The following is a 21,360-nucleotide window of genomic DNA, read 5'->3' as shown; positions in this document are numbered from 1 at the left end:
TCGCCTCTGCTGAAATATTGAATGGAATTATTTGTTTTTTTTTCATTGATTATACATAGTTATTATCATCAATTTCACTGTCAAAGAAGACTGTGGCTTGTAAACATTTCATGACCCCCTAGTGCCCATTGAAACTCCTTGCCAAAACGAAAAAATAACTATCGTTGGCCTAAACCAAGAACGACAACTCCATTTCAGATGGAGACCACTGTGCAGTGAAGATGCTATGGCGTTGAGATGAGTGATTTCCTGGACAAATTCGGGGTCTTCAGCGCCTTTCATTATGATGGCTAACATCCCCGCGGAACTAAGTCGTTTCTGTAACTGTACAAAACGCCTTAAAACAATTCTCAGTGATACCAAGCGATGTTTTAATGATATAAACGAGGATGGTCGACACGAAGTCGGTGAGTTGAAAATGAAAGTCAAAACCATTTATGATTATTCATGCTGTTTTAAACATCTGTAAAAGGGAGAATCAACGCCAAAGAAATGTCATTAAGTTGCATTTTAAAGATCTAATCTCTGATATCAAAGGGAACTGTATAGTTAATTCTCAATCACCATAATCACCAAGGCTAGATTGCTCAGCTGTTGCTAATGAATGAAATAAGAACAATGAGAAAATCTTTAAAAATCTGTACAGTTCGATGAACTTAAATGTATATGACATAACTCAATTTAACTTGCTTCGATAGATCAAGTTCATGTTCATTTATTCACTCAAAACCATCTAAAATATATGGTACATGAGGACAATGAAAATATTTACAGTATATATATAAATTCAGGTCAGAGGTACAGATATAAGTCTATTGATATACTTATTCAGAAAATGGAAGTGAAAGAGGACAAAAAAAAGAGAAAAAAGATAGGTACATATAATACATACAATAATCATATGGTATAAATGAGGAATAGAGGAAAGGCAAAAGTATTAAGGAAAAGTTAATTGACAAGATTAAATGCAATATTTGGAGATTTCAAATTTGAAGATGTTTCAAATTCTTCATAATGACATGTACATTTTCCTGTTGGACAAACAAAAACCGTGGACTAAAACTCTAGTTTTTGGGTTACTTTTCGCTTCTTTACGGACACTAAATAACCTGTCGTGAATGCTTCTACATTTCTTATTAATATCACGCAGGTAAATTTCAATGTTACACGATTGTTCATGTTGGCCAACCTTGGGCTCAGATGATAAAGAGTAAATGATTTCAAACAGAGGAAGGTTGTCTATAATACAAACCAAAAACGCCCGAAGGCCATATCAAGTGGTTAAGAGTGCAGACTTTCTCCTCTCACTCGGTCGGTAGCAATGGGAAAAACTTCTTTTTTTTTAATTGTGGCTTCATATTGTAAAAATTCAATATTAATGGTAGCACAATGGATTTTGAACATCTACATAACTGCATATATATGAATTTATTGTTACTTTGATATACTGTACCATCTATTTCTAGATCACATATTCTGACTTAATTATGGTTAATATAGCCTTTAAAATGTATTGTCCTACTTATGTGACTTACATGTAGATTCATTTTGGCGCACAGTGGTATAAAATGAAAAAGAATCTTGCATTTAAATTCAGTCTTTCGAACATGCTGAACATGTTGATTCTATTTTAATTTATTATATTATTTTTTTATCCCTTCCATATTTAATTATAAAATGATATTTGATATAATTTCAAAACAATTAACACTCATACAGCATTTTTTTCAATTAAAAATAAATATTTTAAAGACACTATACACATGTAAGATGAATTCTAAAGTTATATGCTCAAATCATGAAAAAATTGCCAGTATCCAGATTTACATATTTTTTATGTACCATGGTCATATGTTGTTTTAATTTGCATAAATGTCAGGGAGTAGAATGTTGGTCAAATCTTGGTCAAACCCAGACCACTGGGGCTAACATAATGTTGTTATTTTTTATACTCACTGGTCAAGACACATATTGTCATTCAGTCTTAATTACTAAATATGATATAGGCTTATCATGTTTGTCAGAATGGCTTTCCTTTAATGCACATTAATTTAAACCACTAATTAAGGCACCTGATATTAATTATTTTTCTTAATTATAATAAAAAATATACCCCCTACCTAATTATGTAGGATTCAGTAGGAAGTATATTTATTTAAGTATATATATAAAAAATGTCTGCAGGTACCTATGCATTAAACACATGCTGAAAGGGCAGATGTCATTTTAATGCCACCCTTATTATTTGCCTTATGAACCAGGGTTTGATACTTAGGCACGTCCGACCGACCCAGTCTTGTAAATGAGTGGTCCGGTCGGTTAAATGTACCTGAACTAGACCGATTGGTTGTGTTGATAAAATAACTTAAATTCCCATTTCAGTCTTTCAAATAAAAAATCTAAAAACTTTTAAAGAATTGTTCTTATTTCTCTGAAGCCATTGCTGAGTGAAGAAAAAAAATCCCTGCAAGACACAATCGCTATTTTTATATAGCCAGGGCTGTAATCATGGCAATTGACAAGTTGAATTCGAAACTTACTGTCACAGTAGTTCAGTATCAATATGGTATAAATAGTTATGTATAGTATAGTTTTAAATTGATTTATTAATATTTAAGATAATTATTTTATTAAAGTTTGTTGAATATTGTTCTTTAAGGTTTATAATACTCGAATGTCCCAATGAATTCGACTCAGTTGACCTATCGAACAGTCTGTCAAAAATATTGACACATGCAAGATAATGTCTTTAATAAGTATAGTTTTGAAAGATACCTCATTAAAATTCTCCATTGTAAGAATTAAATTAGCAAGTTTGGTCAGGGCTAGTGATTATAAGAAATTATCAGAAGTAGCTCGATTGATCCAGTACTTAAATTGTAAAAGTTAATGTCAAACCCTGTGAATTTAATTAACTCCATTGGCTGCAAGTTCATCAACTTCAAAGTTGATGGCTTTACACTAAATTAGTTGTCTTAGTGTTTTGTAATGTATTGTCCTTTGTTGAAAACTTCAAACCAAGTTATTCATGAATAAATTAAAAAAAAAAAGATATAGATAAAAAGAAGAGCTCTTCATATCACTGGATAGATAGCTCCTCTCTTATTAAGCTTAAGGAAGGAAGTCATATTTTTATTCCTAAAATAATTCTGGAAGTTGATTTCTAGCTATGTAATTCCTAAGTGCATGATGAATTCCAGACTAAAGCTGGAAAAAAATATGAATGAGAAAAAAACAACAAATTGTTCCACTGTTATAAGGATTTAAAGTTCATTGACCTTTAGATAAGAGAGATAACTTTATCTGGGATTTAAAGTGACTATATTTACCCTTAACAAAATTTCAAGTTTAAAAAGCAGTTTATTGTCAAATTTTGCATCATTCTGTAATGAATTGATGCTTATATATATATATATATATATATATATATATATATATATATATATATATATATATATATATATATATATATATATATATATATATATATATATGTATGTATGTATGTATGTATGTATATATACAGCAAAGTGGTTTTCATTTCTTGTGGCTTTAAAATAAAAGCATTAAGGAACATTAACTGGCAAAATTGGAAATATATATACAGCTTTCGTCTTTTCCATCTGTTACAGTCAAAACATTTAATGATAGACAATGAAATGGGCGGGTACAATTCGGCACGGATGTCTGAGAAAACATGAGATTAAAATTCTAGTTTGAAATTCATTTTCAATCCACCTCAGCTGTTTTCAAATGCAGAGTGTGAATCCAAAAGATAAATAATTTCAATTCCCAAATACATGTTGTTTGTAATTCATATTCATCATTGTTTATATGAGTTTTTAGCTTATAATTTTAAGGACAGGTAAATGTCATAGAAGACAGAGATTATTTTTTCAGGGAATGGCTATTTGATACTAGAAAGGGGGGTGGGGTGGGGGGTTAAAAATTGTCGAGTCAGATCATGCCTTCACATGACAAAATATATTTATTTCTAGGATGACAAGAGGTATTAAACGTCTTTAATTTTGTCTTCACTGAAAAATGTTTGACAATCAAAAACCGGGAGGGATTGTCCATACTAAAAAAACTTTCTTTTTTATTTCCAAGATCGTTCAGCCCCCTCCCTCCCCCCCCCCCCCACCCCAACACATGCATGCACATACCTAACAGAAATCAAATATTTGTCTCTTTATATTTCTTTAAAAACACTGGTCAGAAATTCTGATTTATATATTTAAACTTCAAAATATTCCGAAATTGAAATTATTTGTCATCTGGGTCAATCAGTAACCCATTGCCTTCTAGCGTAGCTGAGGTGGATTGAAAATGATTTTCAAACTAAAATTTCAATCCAGTGTTTTCTCGGACATCTATGCCAAATTGTACCCGCCCATTCCATTGTGTATCATTAAAGGTTTTGATTGTAACAGACGGAAATGATGTAAGCTGCATATTTCCAATTTTGCCAGTTAATTTCCAATTTTGCCAGTTAATGTTCCGCAGTCTTATATTGTGAATTCAATGGATATAACGAATTATGTTTATACATGTATTAAACAAGAAAAATCATCTGTCCCTGGTACTTTGTTATTAATAAAGTGTATCTTACTCTATATATTGCTCTATGAGGACCTTAATTGACCTGAAAGACATTCCTTGGAAACTTTAGTTGTTATAAAATATAGAGAAAATTAAAAGACAGATCTGATTGAAGCTTAAAAGTCTTTAATTAACATGCTTAACTTTGTTTTTTAAAATTATTCTTACTTCATTTTTACTCAGAACTGTAAATGGAAGTCACAAAAAAAAAAAAAAAAAAAAATTGGGGGGGGGGGGGGGGGAGGAGGGGCTTATGCAAGTAAGTCTATTTTCTCACATTTGGAGTGGGACCAAATAACCACCCTAATATCAAAGAAATAAGAGCCAATGTATGTGGGGAAAAAAACTGAAATGATTTGTAACCGACAGTCTGTAACAAAAAATTTGATAAGCATGGAGATGATCGTAATTATGAGGTTTATTGATTAATATAGCTGATACCGGTATATGGGAAGAAGAGGATGACCATTTATTCTTAGGTTGGGGGGGGGGGGCTGGCAAAAATTTTTTGAGTCAGATTATTTTTATTTCATGCCAGTCAAGGACAGATAGTTTATTGTCTTCTTCTCTTAAAAAGGTTTGACAAGCAAAAACAAAAAACCAAACTCCAGAATTCTATTTCGAAAGGGGGGGGGGTGGGGGTGGGGGTGGGGGTGGTGTACTGTTTTACCACCAGTGAAGGACAGATTATTTATTTTCTAAGAAAATAAATAATCTGTCTAGCAATGCTAGTCAAGGACAGATTATTTATTTTCAACATTTTTGAGGACAGATTATTTATTTTAAACATTTTTGAGGACAGATTATTTATTTTTAACATTTTTGAGGACAAATTATTTATTTCCAAAATCTGCCAGCACCCCCCCCCCCCCCTCTTCAGAATCAAATGGTCGTCCCTTAACCCTATCAACTTGATCTGTGAACATGCAGTCATTAGCATTTTTGACCACCATATATTTGTTGTCAGATAATACATTATCTCACCTGTGTATTCTGGTTATGCTTGTCAAAATATGTACCTGATGTATGATGAATGGAATAAAAATAGAGCTGTGTATATCTTATTTTTATCCTGAGTTCAGTGTCCCCCAGAATAATCATTGTCTCCTTCAAATAATGCCCAAATTTTTTTTTCTCGTACTGACAGTAACTGATACACTTTTATTACAGAAAATGATTTTTTTGCTAAATAAACATAAACGACTACTGGTAAACATTATTTGTACATATAAAAAAGTTTAATGGATTAGTACCATGACAGACATTTAGGGCTATTATCGGGTTATTGATATACATGTATGCTAGAGCTGACACCATGCTGGACAACAGATTGGACAATTAATATTATAACCACAGGTCTTTTACCTATATACTATAGTAATTGATTTAGGCGGACACAGGTGAAAAAAAGTTTTGTTTTTTTTTTTCAATAGCAAATTCAGCTAAGTAAGCACCAAAGGAATGTAAAAAAAAAATTGAAAAGTGGATAGTTTTAGTTAGGTCTTACTTTAAGTAAAAACTATTTATGCTAAAAAGTTATTAAGTGGCGTACCATTTGTAAATGTGTGTGAAATGGAAAAACAAATTTAAAAAGAGGTTATTATAAACCTTATAGTCATATTAAATTAAGTTTTCTTGTCCATAAGTACTAATTCCATGCTCATTGAATAAAAATAAAAAAAAATGAATAGAAAATAAAAATAATATGAATTAAAGTGATGTATATAATTTGATTTATCTTTGCTAGATATCTTAAATCTTGACGAGGCCATAATTGCACTAATTTTTATCCGCAATTTTTTCTTTCCTTCTTTGATTTATGTACAGATGTATATTAATTTATTCATTTATTGGTTAAGATTGAAAATAATGGGTGAATGCTTACCTAGGCAAATAAAAAACATGCACCCTAATTTTTACATATCTGATGTAAATTGTGTCTGAAAAATGTGCAACAAGTGGAGCAGAAAAACTTAATCTTTTGATCAGAAATGTAAAATTTCTTGTATTATTGTGTTAATATGCGTATACACCAAAAAGTTTTCTGACCATAAATCTCTTTTTAACAATTTTTAGAACAGAGCTGCAAAATGAATTGCATTCCTTAAGAAAGCACCTCCTTCTTATAATGCACGCTTTCAAGTTGCTATTTAATCTCTCAATCATGTCAATGTTTTAAAAAGAAAGTTCAGATATTAAGCCTTAAATGATATTAAGATAAGGATGAACATTTCATTTTCCCAAACCCCGATGAAGTCTGCTGTCTTTCAAGGTTACCGAAAGTCCTGCAGGTGACGGACGCACTCGTGACGCTCACACTTTCTTTGTTTTTACTCGACTTCTCTAATATACATATATCTACAAGCTTTTAATGAATTAACATTGTGTACTTTTTATAGAAGTTCTGATGTTGACCTTGCATGCATGGAATTACATTCATGTGGGGGCCCGTGCAGGTCTTGTGACTTTGGGCATATGTAATCCTTGTATTAAATCTTATGACTATAGAGAGTCAGATCTCTTAAGGTAACTTCTCCTCTTAGAGTTAATCTACTCTAACGACACAATAATTAGTGAAAATCGTGGACGTGCGTGAACTGCTTGTTTGTATATCACATGACAGTCATGCAGTTTGTTTTATAGGAATTAGAATGTTATATTAGAGAAATTATTCATAATTATGTCTTAAAAATTTGTATGAAGATCAGAATTAGAGTAAATTATTTTGCAGATTAACATTTGAAAAAAAAAATTATAGAATCCAAAATAATATATAATTTATTTTTAAATTATTTGCAAGGACACAGCTAGGAGTTCACAGTATTGAATATTATCATGATTATGGGGTTAATGACCCTTTGCTGTAAAGTTTAAAGTCCCATATTGATTTTCTTCAACAACTATACAATCATGTAGCATTTATATCAAATGGAAAAGAGTATGAAGTATAAAGCAGTGCTTATTTCTTAAGAAATATATTTGATAATTTAAAATAAGATCGTTTTAAAAATTAAATGCATAGTTTATTAATGTATGCATGTGTAATATTGTGCATTTGATCAGGAATATTCTAATCTAATTTTGTTATTGTTACACAATAAACATGATAAATATTAACTTTCAAAATTTGTCAATTCATTGAAAACTAGCTGTTAAACATGTGCATATAATTATAATATTCATGTTAATTAATTTAATGCTCTCAAAAAGATGAAAGTCTTTCTTTAGTTTTTCGTACATAGTAATTTAAATGACAATCTTGATTTATGTTGAATATTGAAGAATTTTGAAAAATTAATTATAACATGTTCATAATTTATTTACATGTAAAATGATGAACATATCATAATTATTTATTTTATTATTAGTCATAGAATTAAGTTTAAATCTTTAATTTATCAAATATTAGAGAAGAGAAATTATGTTGGTTTGAATTGGCAAATTATACAGTAAGAAATCATGTTATAGCAAACCTTGATATAAGGCATACCTGTTTCTTGTAATTATAAAAAAGTCAATATATTGGCTACAGATACATTAAAAAAAAAAAACAAAACAATTTTCTTCTGTTTGTCTCTAATGTAAATTAAATGTGATACATATTTTAATTGATAAATATGTGAAAACCAATTTTCCTCTAAATTTCCAGGACAACTTTTTACCGTGGAACTTCTCCAGGAGGAAGAGGAGGAGGTTTTGTCGACGGCCACCAAACCCCCAGGGATCGTGATCCTCGGTCAGAACATCTACACCAAAGGTCGACTCATCAACGAAATCTTCAACAGAAGCCTGTTTCCTCTAGAATACAGTGAATCTGAAAAAAATGGCAATTACCGGATGGTGCGATTTAAACACGGACACAATTTATCTGTTAGTCTCCAACTTCCGGATGATTATGACCTTGTGGATAATCTGGAATCATATAAAGGACCCTGGAAGACGATTCCAAGGAAAGATTTAGAGATAAACGATAATGAGATTGGGGACACCGCTCTTGGACTAGCTTTGTTGGAGGTGAATTTGAATCATGTTCTCCTTCGACATGGAGCCAGGGTAATTGTGTCCCCCTCCTCCCCCCACTGTGATATAAGGAGGGTGTATGCTGACTGTGTAGAGGAAGTGTCCCCCATTCTTATCTACTGCTACGAGGATGAGATTCTTCCAGAAAAGGTATACTTTTTTAGTTTTCATTGAAAGTTTCTCTGAGCTTATTGATATGATAAACACAATGGCATGTACAGTGTTTTGTCTTTAAATGATATTTTTGGTATTTTTTTAGCTCACCTCAACGAAGTTGGGGGAGCTTATGTAATACCGTGTCGGCATCGGTGTCGGCGTCAGTGTCCCAGGTTAAGGTTTTTGGAGCAGTTTTCTTTTCAAGTACTTCTATGGCCTATATTAGTCAGAGATGCATGGAGGATGCTTCTAGTGTGTTTCATTGTACCAGTCAAGGTTTCAGATGCTGCAATTTCAGCTAAAGAATGACCAGGTCAATGTTTTTGGAGCAGGTTAAAGGTGCTTAGACACAGATTTGAAGTTAATATTTACTCAAATTTTCTATATAATTTCATGACTTTTATGTTGCTATAGCATTTCATATGTCATTGAAAAGGATGACTGCACTTAACGCCGGGTTTTGGGTCTTTTTCGGTCGCTTCTGTTGCTTTTATATCATAATCTTATCTTATTTTTATTTATTACCGGGTAATGAAAGAATCCTGTCAATTTCGAACCGAATTTAAATATTAAAATGATCTTAGACTGTGATACAATAAAATGATTCTATGTTTTCTGCCCTTACTCTTTCCAAATATAGAGAATTTAGCCTTACCTGCCCTTGATTAAACATTAGGTATGCATGAGAGGTGGAGCTAATATTGCAAGAATGGGTCTAAAATTAGACTAGGTAAATAACACTGACATATATTAAAAAATACGAGATCATGCACTCTTTCCCATTCCGTCTTTATTCTGTATTGCACAAGTACACTATTTTCAGAGGTTTCAAAAACGAAATTAACAATATGAGCGACGTCCATGTAAGTAAAGAATCTTTTAAATCAATGTCTAACAATTTAACGTGTTCGAGCACTTTGTCCTAGTTAGCACAAAACATGCTACTTTACAAGTCACGTGATGGAATTTAGTATTCACAGAGTTACCTGAGGTAGGAAATCACGTGGTGAATTATAATATTCAACATGTCACAGCCCTTGGTTACAATAGGGAGAGCGAACTTAAGAAGAGGCAGTTTTTTCTCGTTTAAACCATGAGCGCATGTTTGTCTATTAATCTCCTTTTGACACAACATTATTAATGCAAATATACAACTACTGTTAAACGGAGAACAATAGACAAACATGCGCTGACTATGTATAAAGTCAGTGAAAAGTGGGCGTCCTCATTATCGTACGGAAATTCAAGGAATTGTGATGACCCCCGCCCTAGAAAACAGCTTCGTACTTCGTAAATACATACTTTTATTTAATGTAATTACATAAAGTTGTAGATTAGATGTTGACCATTCGTGCAATTAAAAGAAAAATGTTTGTTTTAAAAGTTTATTTTGTCGCAATTTTCGCAGGTCCTTAAGTGCAGTCATCCTTTGATAAAAATCCTATTTTATCTGGAAGTTATTGAAACTTCCAATTTCTAGACGCGTTAGATAGACACATCCTTGCACTTTCATAAATTTTAACTTTATCCTTATTACTTTAGAAAAGTAGCAATTTTGTTGTTTATTAATGAAAAATATTAAAACTATAATGCAGAAATGTCAGAGTAGAAATGTAGAAAGCAAAATCCTCTCACCAGTATTGTCAGTCCGTGCTCAGTGGTGTGTGCAGAGTATAACAATTGAACACACCCGGTGAAACATAAACATTAATATTAATAACAACAGAGCTCGTGCCCTGTGTACAAGAACAGTTTATGTTTCACGGGTGTATTCAATTTGTTAAACTCTACACAATTACACAACACTGAGCACGGGCTGACAATACTTAAGTGAGTGGGTTTTGTTTTCGCACATTTTTACTCTGAATTTTCTGGATTATAGATATAATATTATTCATTAATACACAACAAAATTGCTATTTTTCTTAAGTATTAAGGATAAAGTTAAAAATTGTGAAAGTGCGAGGATGTGTTAATCAAACGCCTCCCAAAATTCGTAGTTTCAGTAATTTCCAGATTAAATAAGTTTTTAATTTTATTTTCGTGTGAAATGCTATAGCAACATATAAGTTGTGATACCATACAGGAAATCTGAGGAAATATAAACTTCAAATCTGTTTCTATGCACCTTTAAAGTTTTTGGAGCAGGTTAAAGTTTTTGGAGCAGGTCTCATTTCCAAGTAACTATAAGCCCTATATTGACCAAACTTGCATGGATGATACATCTAAGGATGCACACTACTGGACTTGCTTCGGATGCTGGATCTGACCTACATTTTCCGGATGAGTGACTAGGTTAAGGTTTTTGGAGCAGGTCTTATTTCCAAGTAACTATAAGCCCTATATTGACCAAACTTGCATGGATGATACATCTAAGGATGCACACTACTGGACTTGCTTTGGATGCTGGATCTGACCTATATTTCCTGGATGAGTAACCAGGTTAAGGTTTTTGGAGCAGATGTCATTTCCAAGTAACTATAAACCCTATATTGACTAAACTTGCATGGATGATACATCTAAGGATGCACACTACTGGACTTGCTTCGGATGCTGGATCTGACCTATATTTTCTGGATGAGTGACCAGGTTAAAGTTTTTGGAGCAGATGTCATTTCCAAGTAACTATAAACCCTATATTGACCAAACTTGCATGGATGATACATCTAAGGATTCACACTACTGGACTTGCTTCGGATGCTGGATCTGACCTACATTTTCCAGATGAGTAACCAGATTAAAGTTTTTGGAGCAGATCTCATTTCCAAGTAACTATAAGGCCTATCTGAACCAAACTTGCATGGATGATGCGTCAAGGGACGAACAATCTCAAAACTTGCTTCGGATGCTGGATTTGACTTACATTTTCTGAATGAGTGACTAGTTTTAAGTTTTCAGATAAGTCTATTCCCAAGTAACTGCAAGCCCTATCAGACCAAAATTGCATAAATGTTGCATCTAGGGATGCACACTCCTAGATTATTAGTTTAGTGTTGGACTTTGCCTTACTTAAAGACAACATTCCTTGAGGTGAGCTCTGTAATCTCTGATTACCTATGTTTTAACTTCTTGAGCAATCTGAAATGAAAAGCATGGCTTTAGAAGAGAGGGGGGCTTAGTTGAAGATAATTATAAAGAAGTTATCATGGAAATTCAAATTGAATAGTGTTATTCATGCTTGTAATTAATGTACAAGTGTAAAATTTAAATTATATTATATCTTTTATTAGTAAATTGCATGATTCTAAGTCAAATATCAAAGCAGGATTAACTCACTCATAATTGACTTTTTCAGGATGTACAGATTTTAAAGGAACTTTCCAATGTCAGCCATTATCAGCCAGTCTGTTTTGTCAGAGTTCCTCCCCCTGGTCAAAAAAACTATGATCTGGATCCACCAGATGGCGCTCCTACCAGTCAGGAGGAAATCCAGAAGAGGCAACAAAGAGGAGCAACTCAGGAAAAAGACAGTTATAATCTTAGTTCTAGTGTTGATGAACCTGTGTATAGGGTCATGCCAGAACCTAATTATACAAATGTGCCAAAAGAGATTACAAGAAAAATTCAGTCAAATTCGGAAGTGTTTAGACAATTGTGTAAAATCGGTTACCTGAATGATTCGCCAGGTGTCCGAAGCATGCGACATACAATCACTTCAGATTATTATGAAGTTGACAGTGAATTTGTGGAAAATTTTGAGCTCTTTCCTCAGAAATTCCTACAATTTGTGCAACAGATTCTTCAACGGTATTTAGTGAACTCATCCACTGTATTAAACAATTCTCATGCTCGCTGTCTCAACATGTTCATCATATCCGCCTTTGACATGGCCAGGGACATGCTAATTACCCCAAAAAAGCTAGAGTTTGCCAGAGAAAAGGAAACAGAGCTTTTTAAACAATTAATGGCCATAGCTGTTGAAAAGGGGGATGAAATCAGGAAAATGATCGCTGAGACAATCGGTGACATGAGGGATCAGTTGATCAGAAAGGCAGAGGAGTACGAATTTCTAGGTAAATGGAAAATGAAAGTCTGACTTTCAGTGTCCACATGTATAAATATACCTGACACTTGGAGACCTATAGAAAGTACAATTTTGTACATGTGCTTACTTTATCTTAGACCAGTGCATGAAGCTGGCTCACAGAATTACTAGTCTAATAGTTGCCATATTGATAATTTTTAATGTTTATAAATTTGAAAAAATCTATTTAAAAAAAGAGTTTTCAGCCCTGCTGAAAAGGTACTGGTTTTATAATAGCTAAAATCTCTTCTTTTATTCCTTGTGCCAGTTTATGAGGTGTCATTTGATTTCCTCCAACATTAACTTGGTCACTGACCTGCACACACTGGTTAGTTGTGATTCCTCTTCACAAAACATTTCTCATTATATATAGCAAGGAATGTTTCTAATGCCATGTAGTGCCCCTTTCCTTTATTGGTATAATATAGTCAACATAACATACAAATATTTAAGGAATCACTGTCTAGTTAGTAGAGTATGCCAGCTAGGGCATCAACGATATTTGGAAACGTGGGATAATTTGCATAACGGGAAGCCCATTATGCATAAATTATCCCAGGTTTCCAACTATCGTTGATGTCCCTAGCATACTCTACTAACTATAGACAGTGATTCCTTATATTTCAATTTTATTGTGAAATAAAATTGTAAATTTAGATTTTAAAGATGTAGACTTAGATTTAAATTACACGAGGCCTCCCATGTCAATTTCAATAGTCCCCGCCCACTGACGTCAAACACAAAGACAGTCGCACGAGGTTTTCATGCATAATAGGCCTCCTGAGCATCAGACACAAAGACAGACACACGAGATTTACATGCATATTAGGCCTCCTTAGCTTCTGAGCTATTGCTTTTCAAAATTTACTTTCTGGTAGAATAATCAAGAAATCAACTCAACTAACTTTCAAAGAGTTATCACAGAGAAAACAAATAGAAATGGAAACATACATGATACCGGTATATATGTGACAAGTTTATTTTGTAATTTGTAGGTGTAGATTTTAATGCAGAAGGAGAGATTTTGACTCAGAAAGGCCTGAAGATCTGTACGTACCAGATACAGGAACTAGTTCTCGGAGCCCTAAACCAAGCTGTAGCCAACAAACTGATGGAGTCTATAGATATACTAAGAGACTCTTATACAGGTAAAGATAGTTAAGCTAACTAGTCAATAGTTAAACTGGTGTAGTCTTTAGATGTACTGATCGAGAGACTCTTTATACAGGTATACCATATTGTATACAGGGTTTCCCTAAGAATCGGAATAGATGAGACATTTAAAAAGTAGAAGGGGGTCTAGGGTTCCTCCCCTAACAGGTTTGAATAACCAGGGATTATGTCAGTATTGGTGGGGAAATTCTCTGGCCCAAGGGTCTCAGGGACAACCCTAGGTATAGAGAGTTAAGCTATGGCCTCTACAGATTCATAAACCTGATATGGTCCAATGGGTTGTTTAATTTTGAATTCACACAGAGGGTCCCTCATTCATGCATACCTGTACACATTCAAATAAACTGCAATATCTGTAAGTTATGGACCAAAAAAAAGTTTGACTGAAACATTGTGAATTGGATATTGAAATTTAAGATTTTAAAAAATGTATTCCTTGTATATTATGTACATGTTGTAGTTTATATGTACCAGGGCTCGACATTAACGCTTGTCCGCTTGTCCGGTACCATTGAAAAAAAATTACGGACAAGTGAATATTGCCGGGCACTTGTCCGATTGGACAAGTGCATTTTAATGTAAAAGAGTCTCTAAATAATAAAAAGAACGACTGTTGAAAGTTAATCGGTAAATTCAAGACGGAAGCTGTACATAAAAACTGGACTTCGATCCCGATAGAGATCGTTAATTGAGTTCACATTCGATCGGGATCGAAGTTCACTAATTGCATACTACGGAACAGGCATGGAACTTACGAACTTAACGAATGTGGACATTTATGTTGTTGTCAGGACAGAAAGCCTAGAAAAAAATTCGTTTTATGTGTTTTTGTATTTATCAATTACATCACGAGTCAATCAAGCACATGCCATGTGTAATGGACTTTATTTTAGTTTTCAAGTTGACAGTATTAGATCTCTATTGAAAAATTTTCGGACAAGTGAAGTTCGGACAAGTAAATGTCTTGGTCACTTGTCCGAATGGACAAGTAGGAAAAAAAGTTAATGTCGAGCCCTGTGTACCAAAGTTCCTCTAATAAAACATATTACATATAAGAGTGCAGTAGATAAGGGACACAATTAAAATCTACATAGTATATGTATGATGTCTGCTGAATGTTATTTATATGAGTACGATTTGGAAAAAAATGTCTATATAATAAGCAGATCGACACACATACAAAACTACCATGACTACCTGAAGTTTTATAAATCAATTTATAATTGTCAGATGAATAATGGTAAGACTGCTTGTGTAAATACACAGCATATCAAAACAAATATGATAGCCTCAGAACTTTTGCGAAGGAAAAGTAGGTGATCTACACAATTTGTGACATAATTTAAAAATTTATAGTGAAACTTGTAGGGAAAAAATTTGGCAATCTGACCAGGATTAAAACCTGGCACCAAATGTACCAGGAAGAGAGATAATTCAATGGAACTGACCAGGATTCGAACCAAACCCCTTGAACTCTTAGACAGGTGCTTTACTAACAGAGTTGTCTAGTCACTAGCAAACAAATCTGTGACCAACGCAATAGAAAAGAAAGATTGTATATATAGAATTGAACTTCAGTATCTCGTACACTGTGGATGTGTTGAAGTAATTTTTAAGTCCCAATTGCTCTTTATTTATGTATTTTAATTGATATTTTAAATCCTCAGATATCTCAAAGATTTTTCTCGGTCCCATCAAGTTCGAGATAATGAGGTTTAATTGTATATAATAATCAGAAAAGAAGTAGTGTCCTGGAATCCATAAAATGATCATTCTGTAGTGTAAAGAATCCTTGGTCATATCTTGTACTGTATGTGCACTTAAAAAAGCAGGCTTCATATTTTAGCGGCTTTGGCGCAGACAAAGATGCACTAATTTATGAATACCACTAAGAAATATAAGTCATTTATATATACAATGCACGGCATGGACATGTGTAGCGCTAATTCATGATTACGCCAACAACTCCATACCCAGTGAATTATAGGCTAAATTTTGAATACGCCAATTTATGTACATGTACAATATTATTAGGACTTCATTGGCCAATTGGACCTTACACATTTCTCTTGTTTCTGTAGAGTGACTGAAATTGCACTGCTTGCTTTAGGCTTCAGAAGTTTAAGGAGAATTTCCTTCTTTGTGTCATATCACGGCCATTTGTTTCTTATCATGGCAGTGTTAACAACTGAGCTTTGTACAGTAAACAATGTAGACTGAGATCAGACACATGTCAAATACAACATGTGAATGTCAGCATTGGGGACATTCTTTTTCAGCATGTGGGTGAATTAAGGAAGTTCCAAGCATGTTGTTTATTTGTCTGACTCTGTCAGTGATTGGACAATTATTTACCTGTTGAACAGTTTTTGAACAGTAGTTTAGTTATCAGCTAAAACTTGAAATTCAAATTGAAGGTCATATGCATTGTTTAAAATTAACAGTTATTATCTTTTGATATTAGTTTTTCTAGTGAATAGGGATATTGGTGGATACTGTAAGGGATGGGCAATTTTCCTTCATTATAGCCCTGTTAATAAAAATCACTTAGATGTAAGCGTCGATCAATTCGATATTATTTTTACCGTGTAATTCAATAAATCTGATTGGATAATGCTTGGTATCAAGTGCTAAATTATATTTTAAATTACGATATTGTCTTGAGTTACTCAAATAACATAGGGAAATTTCAAAGATGTATTTAAAATGGTTAAAAGTCTTTTAAACTTACAAATTCTTATAAAATTAATTAGCATGTCTCTATTTTTTCTGTTTCAAAGAAAATAATATAACAAATGTAGCCCTTTGATTCAGTCAATCCATAGATATATGGACTTTACAGAAAAGCATATGGACTTTGCACTTCATGCTTATAGTCAATATGCTTTTCTGTGAAGCCAATATATCTATGGACCAACCTCTTAAAAGGCCTATAAATATTATTTTGTATAATTTAATAGTTAATTATTATTTTTTCTGTAATATTCGCAGCTCTTTGATTGGCTCAAACTTGATCACATGATTAAGTACATGTAATATATATACACTGCAACAGCATATCAATAATAGTGATGACTTCACAATATCAAATTAAACGTTGAATTAATTTTATATGATGACTAATGTTTCTAAAAACAGATACTTCATTTCCTCTTTGCAAGTTATCATAACAATCATAACAGTGCCTTGAATATTGATCTATCGTATTCTCTATTGTAAACATAGATGTTTATATATTTATTAGCTCACCTGAGCTGAAAGCTCAAGTGAGCTTTTCTGATCACCTGTTGTCCGTCGTCCGTCCGTCCGTCCGTCTGTCTGTCTGTCCGTCCGTCCGTCTGTAAACTTTTCACATTTTCAACTTCTTCTCAAGAACCACTGGGCCAATTTTAACCAAACTTCGTACAAAGTATCCTTTGGTGAAGGGGAGTTTAAATTGTAAAAATAAAGGGCCAAGTTCCCTTACAAGGGGAGATAATCAAGAAAAGACAAAAATAGGGTGGGGTCATTAAAAAATCTTCTTCTCAAGAACCACTGGGCCAAAAAAACTGAAACTTATGTGGAAGCATCCTGGGATAGTGTAGATTCTAAATTGTTAAAATCATGACCCCTGGGGGTAAGGCGGGGCCACAATAGGGAATCCAAGTTTTACATTGAAATATATAGAAAAAATCTTTAAAAATCTTCTTCTCAAGAACCACTGGGCCAGAAAAGCTGAAACTTATGTGGAAGCATCCTGGGGTAGTGTAGATTTTAAATTGTTAAAATCATGACCCCCGGGGGTAGGGCGGGGCCACAATAGGGAATCCAAGTTTTACGTTGAAATATATAAGAAAAATCTTCTTTTCAAGAACCATTGGGCAAGAAAAGCTGAAATTTATGTGGAAGCATCCAATGGTAGTGTAGATTCTAAATTGTAAAAATCATGACCCCCGGGGGTAGGGCGGGGCCACAATAGGGAATCCAAGTTTTACATTGAAATAAATAGGAAAAATCTTAAAAAATCTTCCTCTCAAGAACAACTGGGCCAGAAAAGATGAAATTTATGTGGAAGCATCCTGGGGTAGTGTAGATGCTAAATTGTAAAAATCATGACCCCGGGGGTAGGGCGGGGCCACAATAGGGAATCCAAGTTTTACATTGAAATATGTAAGTAAAATCTTAAAAAATCTTCCTCTCAAGAACAACTGGGCCAGAAAAACTGAAATTTATGTGGAAGCATCCTGGGGTAGTGTAGATGCTAATTGTAAAAATCATGATCCCCGGGGGTAGGGCGGGGCCACAATAGGGAATCCAAGTTTTACATTGAAATATGTAAGAAAAATCTTTAAAAATCTTCTTCTCAAGAACAACTGGGCCAGAAAAACTGAAACTTATGTGGAAGCATCCTGGGGTAGTGTAGATGCTAAATTGTAAAAATCATGACCCCGGGGGGTAGGGCAGGGCCACAATAGGGAATCCAAGTTTTACATTGAAATATGTAAGAAAAATCTTTAAAAATCTTCTTCTCAAGAACAACTGGGCCAGAAAAACTGAAACTTATGTGGAAGCATCCTGGGATAGTGTAGATTTTAAATTATTAAAATCATGACCCCCGGGGGTAGGGTGGGGCCACAATGAGTATTTCAAGGGGGAAATCTGGTAAAGAACAGCATGGCCAAAGCACTCAGGTGAGCGATGTGGCCCATGGGCCTCTTGTTTCATAAAGTGATCATTAAAAAATACAACAAATATTTTTAATTTTGGTACTAAATGTACCAGATCAAAATGCTAAGCTTTTACTCTATCAATATAGAGGAAACACAATTACATAAAACACATGTTAAAAGAGTTTACTTTAATTATTTTGATCTCTCATCTAATGTGTTATAAAAATTAAGAGAAAATTACTTGAAGTTAATTCCCATTATTTTCAAATTTTGTTTTGCAAATATTTAAAAAAAATAATATAACAAAATGTAGCCCTCTCATTCAGTCAATCCATAGAAATGTGAACTTCACAAAAAAGCATATAAATTGACTTCACATTTCTTGCTTGGTCGATATGCTTTTCTGTGAAGTTCATATATTTAAGTCTTTGTCATACATGTGATAAGTCAAAGACCACAAAACTGTACAGGAGCCATAAAAAAACTGGAATTTGGGTGAAAAAACTGTACACTGCCTATCAAAAAACGGTACAAAAAAATGGTATAAAATATCGCTTAAATTCTTCTGAAATTCCATTGTAATCATTGTAATAAACATCGTATATTTTATACCTACGAAGATCTGGGTGAGATTCACGTATATTAAGACTAAAGTCATGTATATCAACTTTAGAAGTTGGCTTAATTTTTTTCAATCAAGTTGCGTATACGAAACTTTAACAGTAATTAAGTACCCCTTAAAAAATAAAGCTACCTAAAGGGGTATTTGATACTGATTTATAGCAAGATAATTATCCCAATTGGCAGTTCACACCTTCGCACGCGATGGTTTGTGTACACTACACAATTATCAGAAGGTCAAGTGTCAAACACAGCTGACGTTTCCAGTGTCTCGCGAGCGAGAATGAGAGGAAAATGGTGGCATTTAGCGAGAAATTCAAAATACTGTACAAATTTTCATATTCCGTGAATTTTGGTGTCCCGCCGGTACACGATGAATGGGCTCAAAAAACTGTACATTTTGCGTACAGCCTGTACATATCACATGTATGCTTTGTATAGACGGTAGATCTCATGACAGGGCTACAATTGTTTAATTTTGATATCACAAGACTGCATGCAAGTCTAAAAATAAATGTGTTCACTTTTAATTCTTTGAAAAAATATGTAGTAATTCATATTATTTCTCCATGGATATCTTTTCGTATTTTAGTCATATTTAATTCTGACAAGGGAATATGATGTAAGAATGTATATTTCTAGTGATTATGACATTACAATCAAGAATTTAAAAATAGAGACAATGTAATGAAAACTTGCTTGGTCATGAAGATGAAATTTTGATTGTTTATCTGGTAGAAGGAGATAAAACTTATATTTGTCATATAAGGGTGGTGTATACATGTATCTGATGAGGGGAGTATGGTACAAAGAGGTCAACAGCTGATTATTAAAAATTTAAGAATAACAAGGTCAGGAGTTATTGACTCTATCAGCAGGGCTGCAGATAACATTAAAAATAAGACCTACAAAATTTTTAAAGTTCACGACCCAGACTTCATTGACAGCTCTATCTGTGCTACCGTATGGACCTTTTGTTCAGAAATGCACTTTTTCTACAGAATTATGTTAATCATAAGTTCACATGACACTGTCTAGTACACCTGTATAGGACCCTTGTATAGATGCATGAATAATTCATTTTTCAATATAATCTCCTGGGAAAATATTTTGATGGCTGAGATTGAAAAATCTAGGGCTTGAAAATACATGTACTTTTAGGCTTTGTTATAATTATCTGTTTGATTGTTCACAATGTTTATCGAAATTTACACGTACATGTACTTCAGCATTTTATATTTCTTAAGGTCAAGGACTCAATTAAAGCCAGATCTATGAGTTCAAAGTTCAAATTAGATGTATGACTTTCTGTATTAGATACATTGTATAAGCACATCTGATTTCTGATCCAGTGTCTTCTTCCTTATAAATAGGTACCCTTAGACGATGTCTGGAGAGTTTAGAGAGGATAGACAAAACGGACGGCAATGAGTCAGGGACAACAAGCGAGGCACTCAAACAGGTTATAAATCATCAGAGTATTTCACTAATTACTACTCTATATATAAGACTAAATATGAAAGCTTTTCATAAGATAAAAATATATTTTTTATACCTCGATATAATAATTCTATAAAAGGTTTAGACACTCCCGTAACAGAGAGAATAAAAAGTACATCCTGTATCTAACCCCTTTTGGAACCCCTCATGTTTCCAGGGAATATGATTTTTAGGTCACCTGAGTCACTCAGGTGACCTATTGCTATCCGTTCTCGTCCGTCGGTGTGCGTCGTGCGTCGTGTGTTAACATTTGAACATTTTTAGCTTCTTCTCTGAAACCGCTTAACCAATTTCAACCAAATGTGGCATATAGCATCTATGGGTGAAGGGGAACAAAAATTGTGAATTTCATGGTCCCTGCCCCCCTGGGGCCTGAGGGGTGGGGCTAAAACCACCAAAAATAATACAATCTTTAAAAATCTTCTTCTTTACTCCAGGACATCAAGCAGTCAAACTGTTGGCATCATTGTAACAAGCATTGAGCCCTCTACCAAAATTGTGAAATTCATGGCCCCAGGGTCAGGGGTTCTGGCCCCAGGGTGGGGCTATATAGATCATATAGTGAAAGTGCATTATTTCTTTGAAAATCTTCTTCTCTGCTCCTGGGTATTAAAT

At 33.6% G+C, this 21,360-nt stretch overlaps 1 protein-coding gene across 1 annotated transcript in view; it reads left to right on the top strand.

Annotated features, from left to right (window-relative positions):
• Positions 1–184: 184 nt before the first annotated feature.
• Positions 185–21,360, top strand: part of LOC133195685 (dual serine/threonine and tyrosine protein kinase-like) — a 35,456-nt gene continuing 14,280 nt past the window's right edge. The window contains exons 1-5 of the mRNA XM_061331591.1: positions 185–407; positions 8,252–8,772; positions 12,074–12,791; positions 13,798–13,950; positions 20,619–20,707. Coding sequence (XP_061187575.1) covers positions 284–407; positions 8,252–8,772; positions 12,074–12,791; positions 13,798–13,950; positions 20,619–20,707 — 1,605 coding nt within the window. The 5' untranslated portion in view covers positions 185–283. The remainder of the gene's footprint in view (positions 408–8,251; positions 8,773–12,073; positions 12,792–13,797; positions 13,951–20,618; positions 20,708–21,360) is intronic.

The sequence above is a fragment of the Saccostrea echinata genome, unplaced genomic scaffold (genome assembly GCF_033153115.1).
Source record: "Saccostrea echinata isolate AGI-Se365-2 ecotype Australia unplaced genomic scaffold, CSIRO_AGI_Sech_v1 ptg000029l, whole genome shotgun sequence".
Taxonomy (NCBI): domain Eukaryota; kingdom Metazoa; phylum Mollusca; class Bivalvia; order Ostreida; family Ostreidae; genus Saccostrea; species Saccostrea echinata.
Note: the sequence above shows the minus strand (reverse complement) of the source record. Positions and strands in the feature narration are given on the sequence as shown.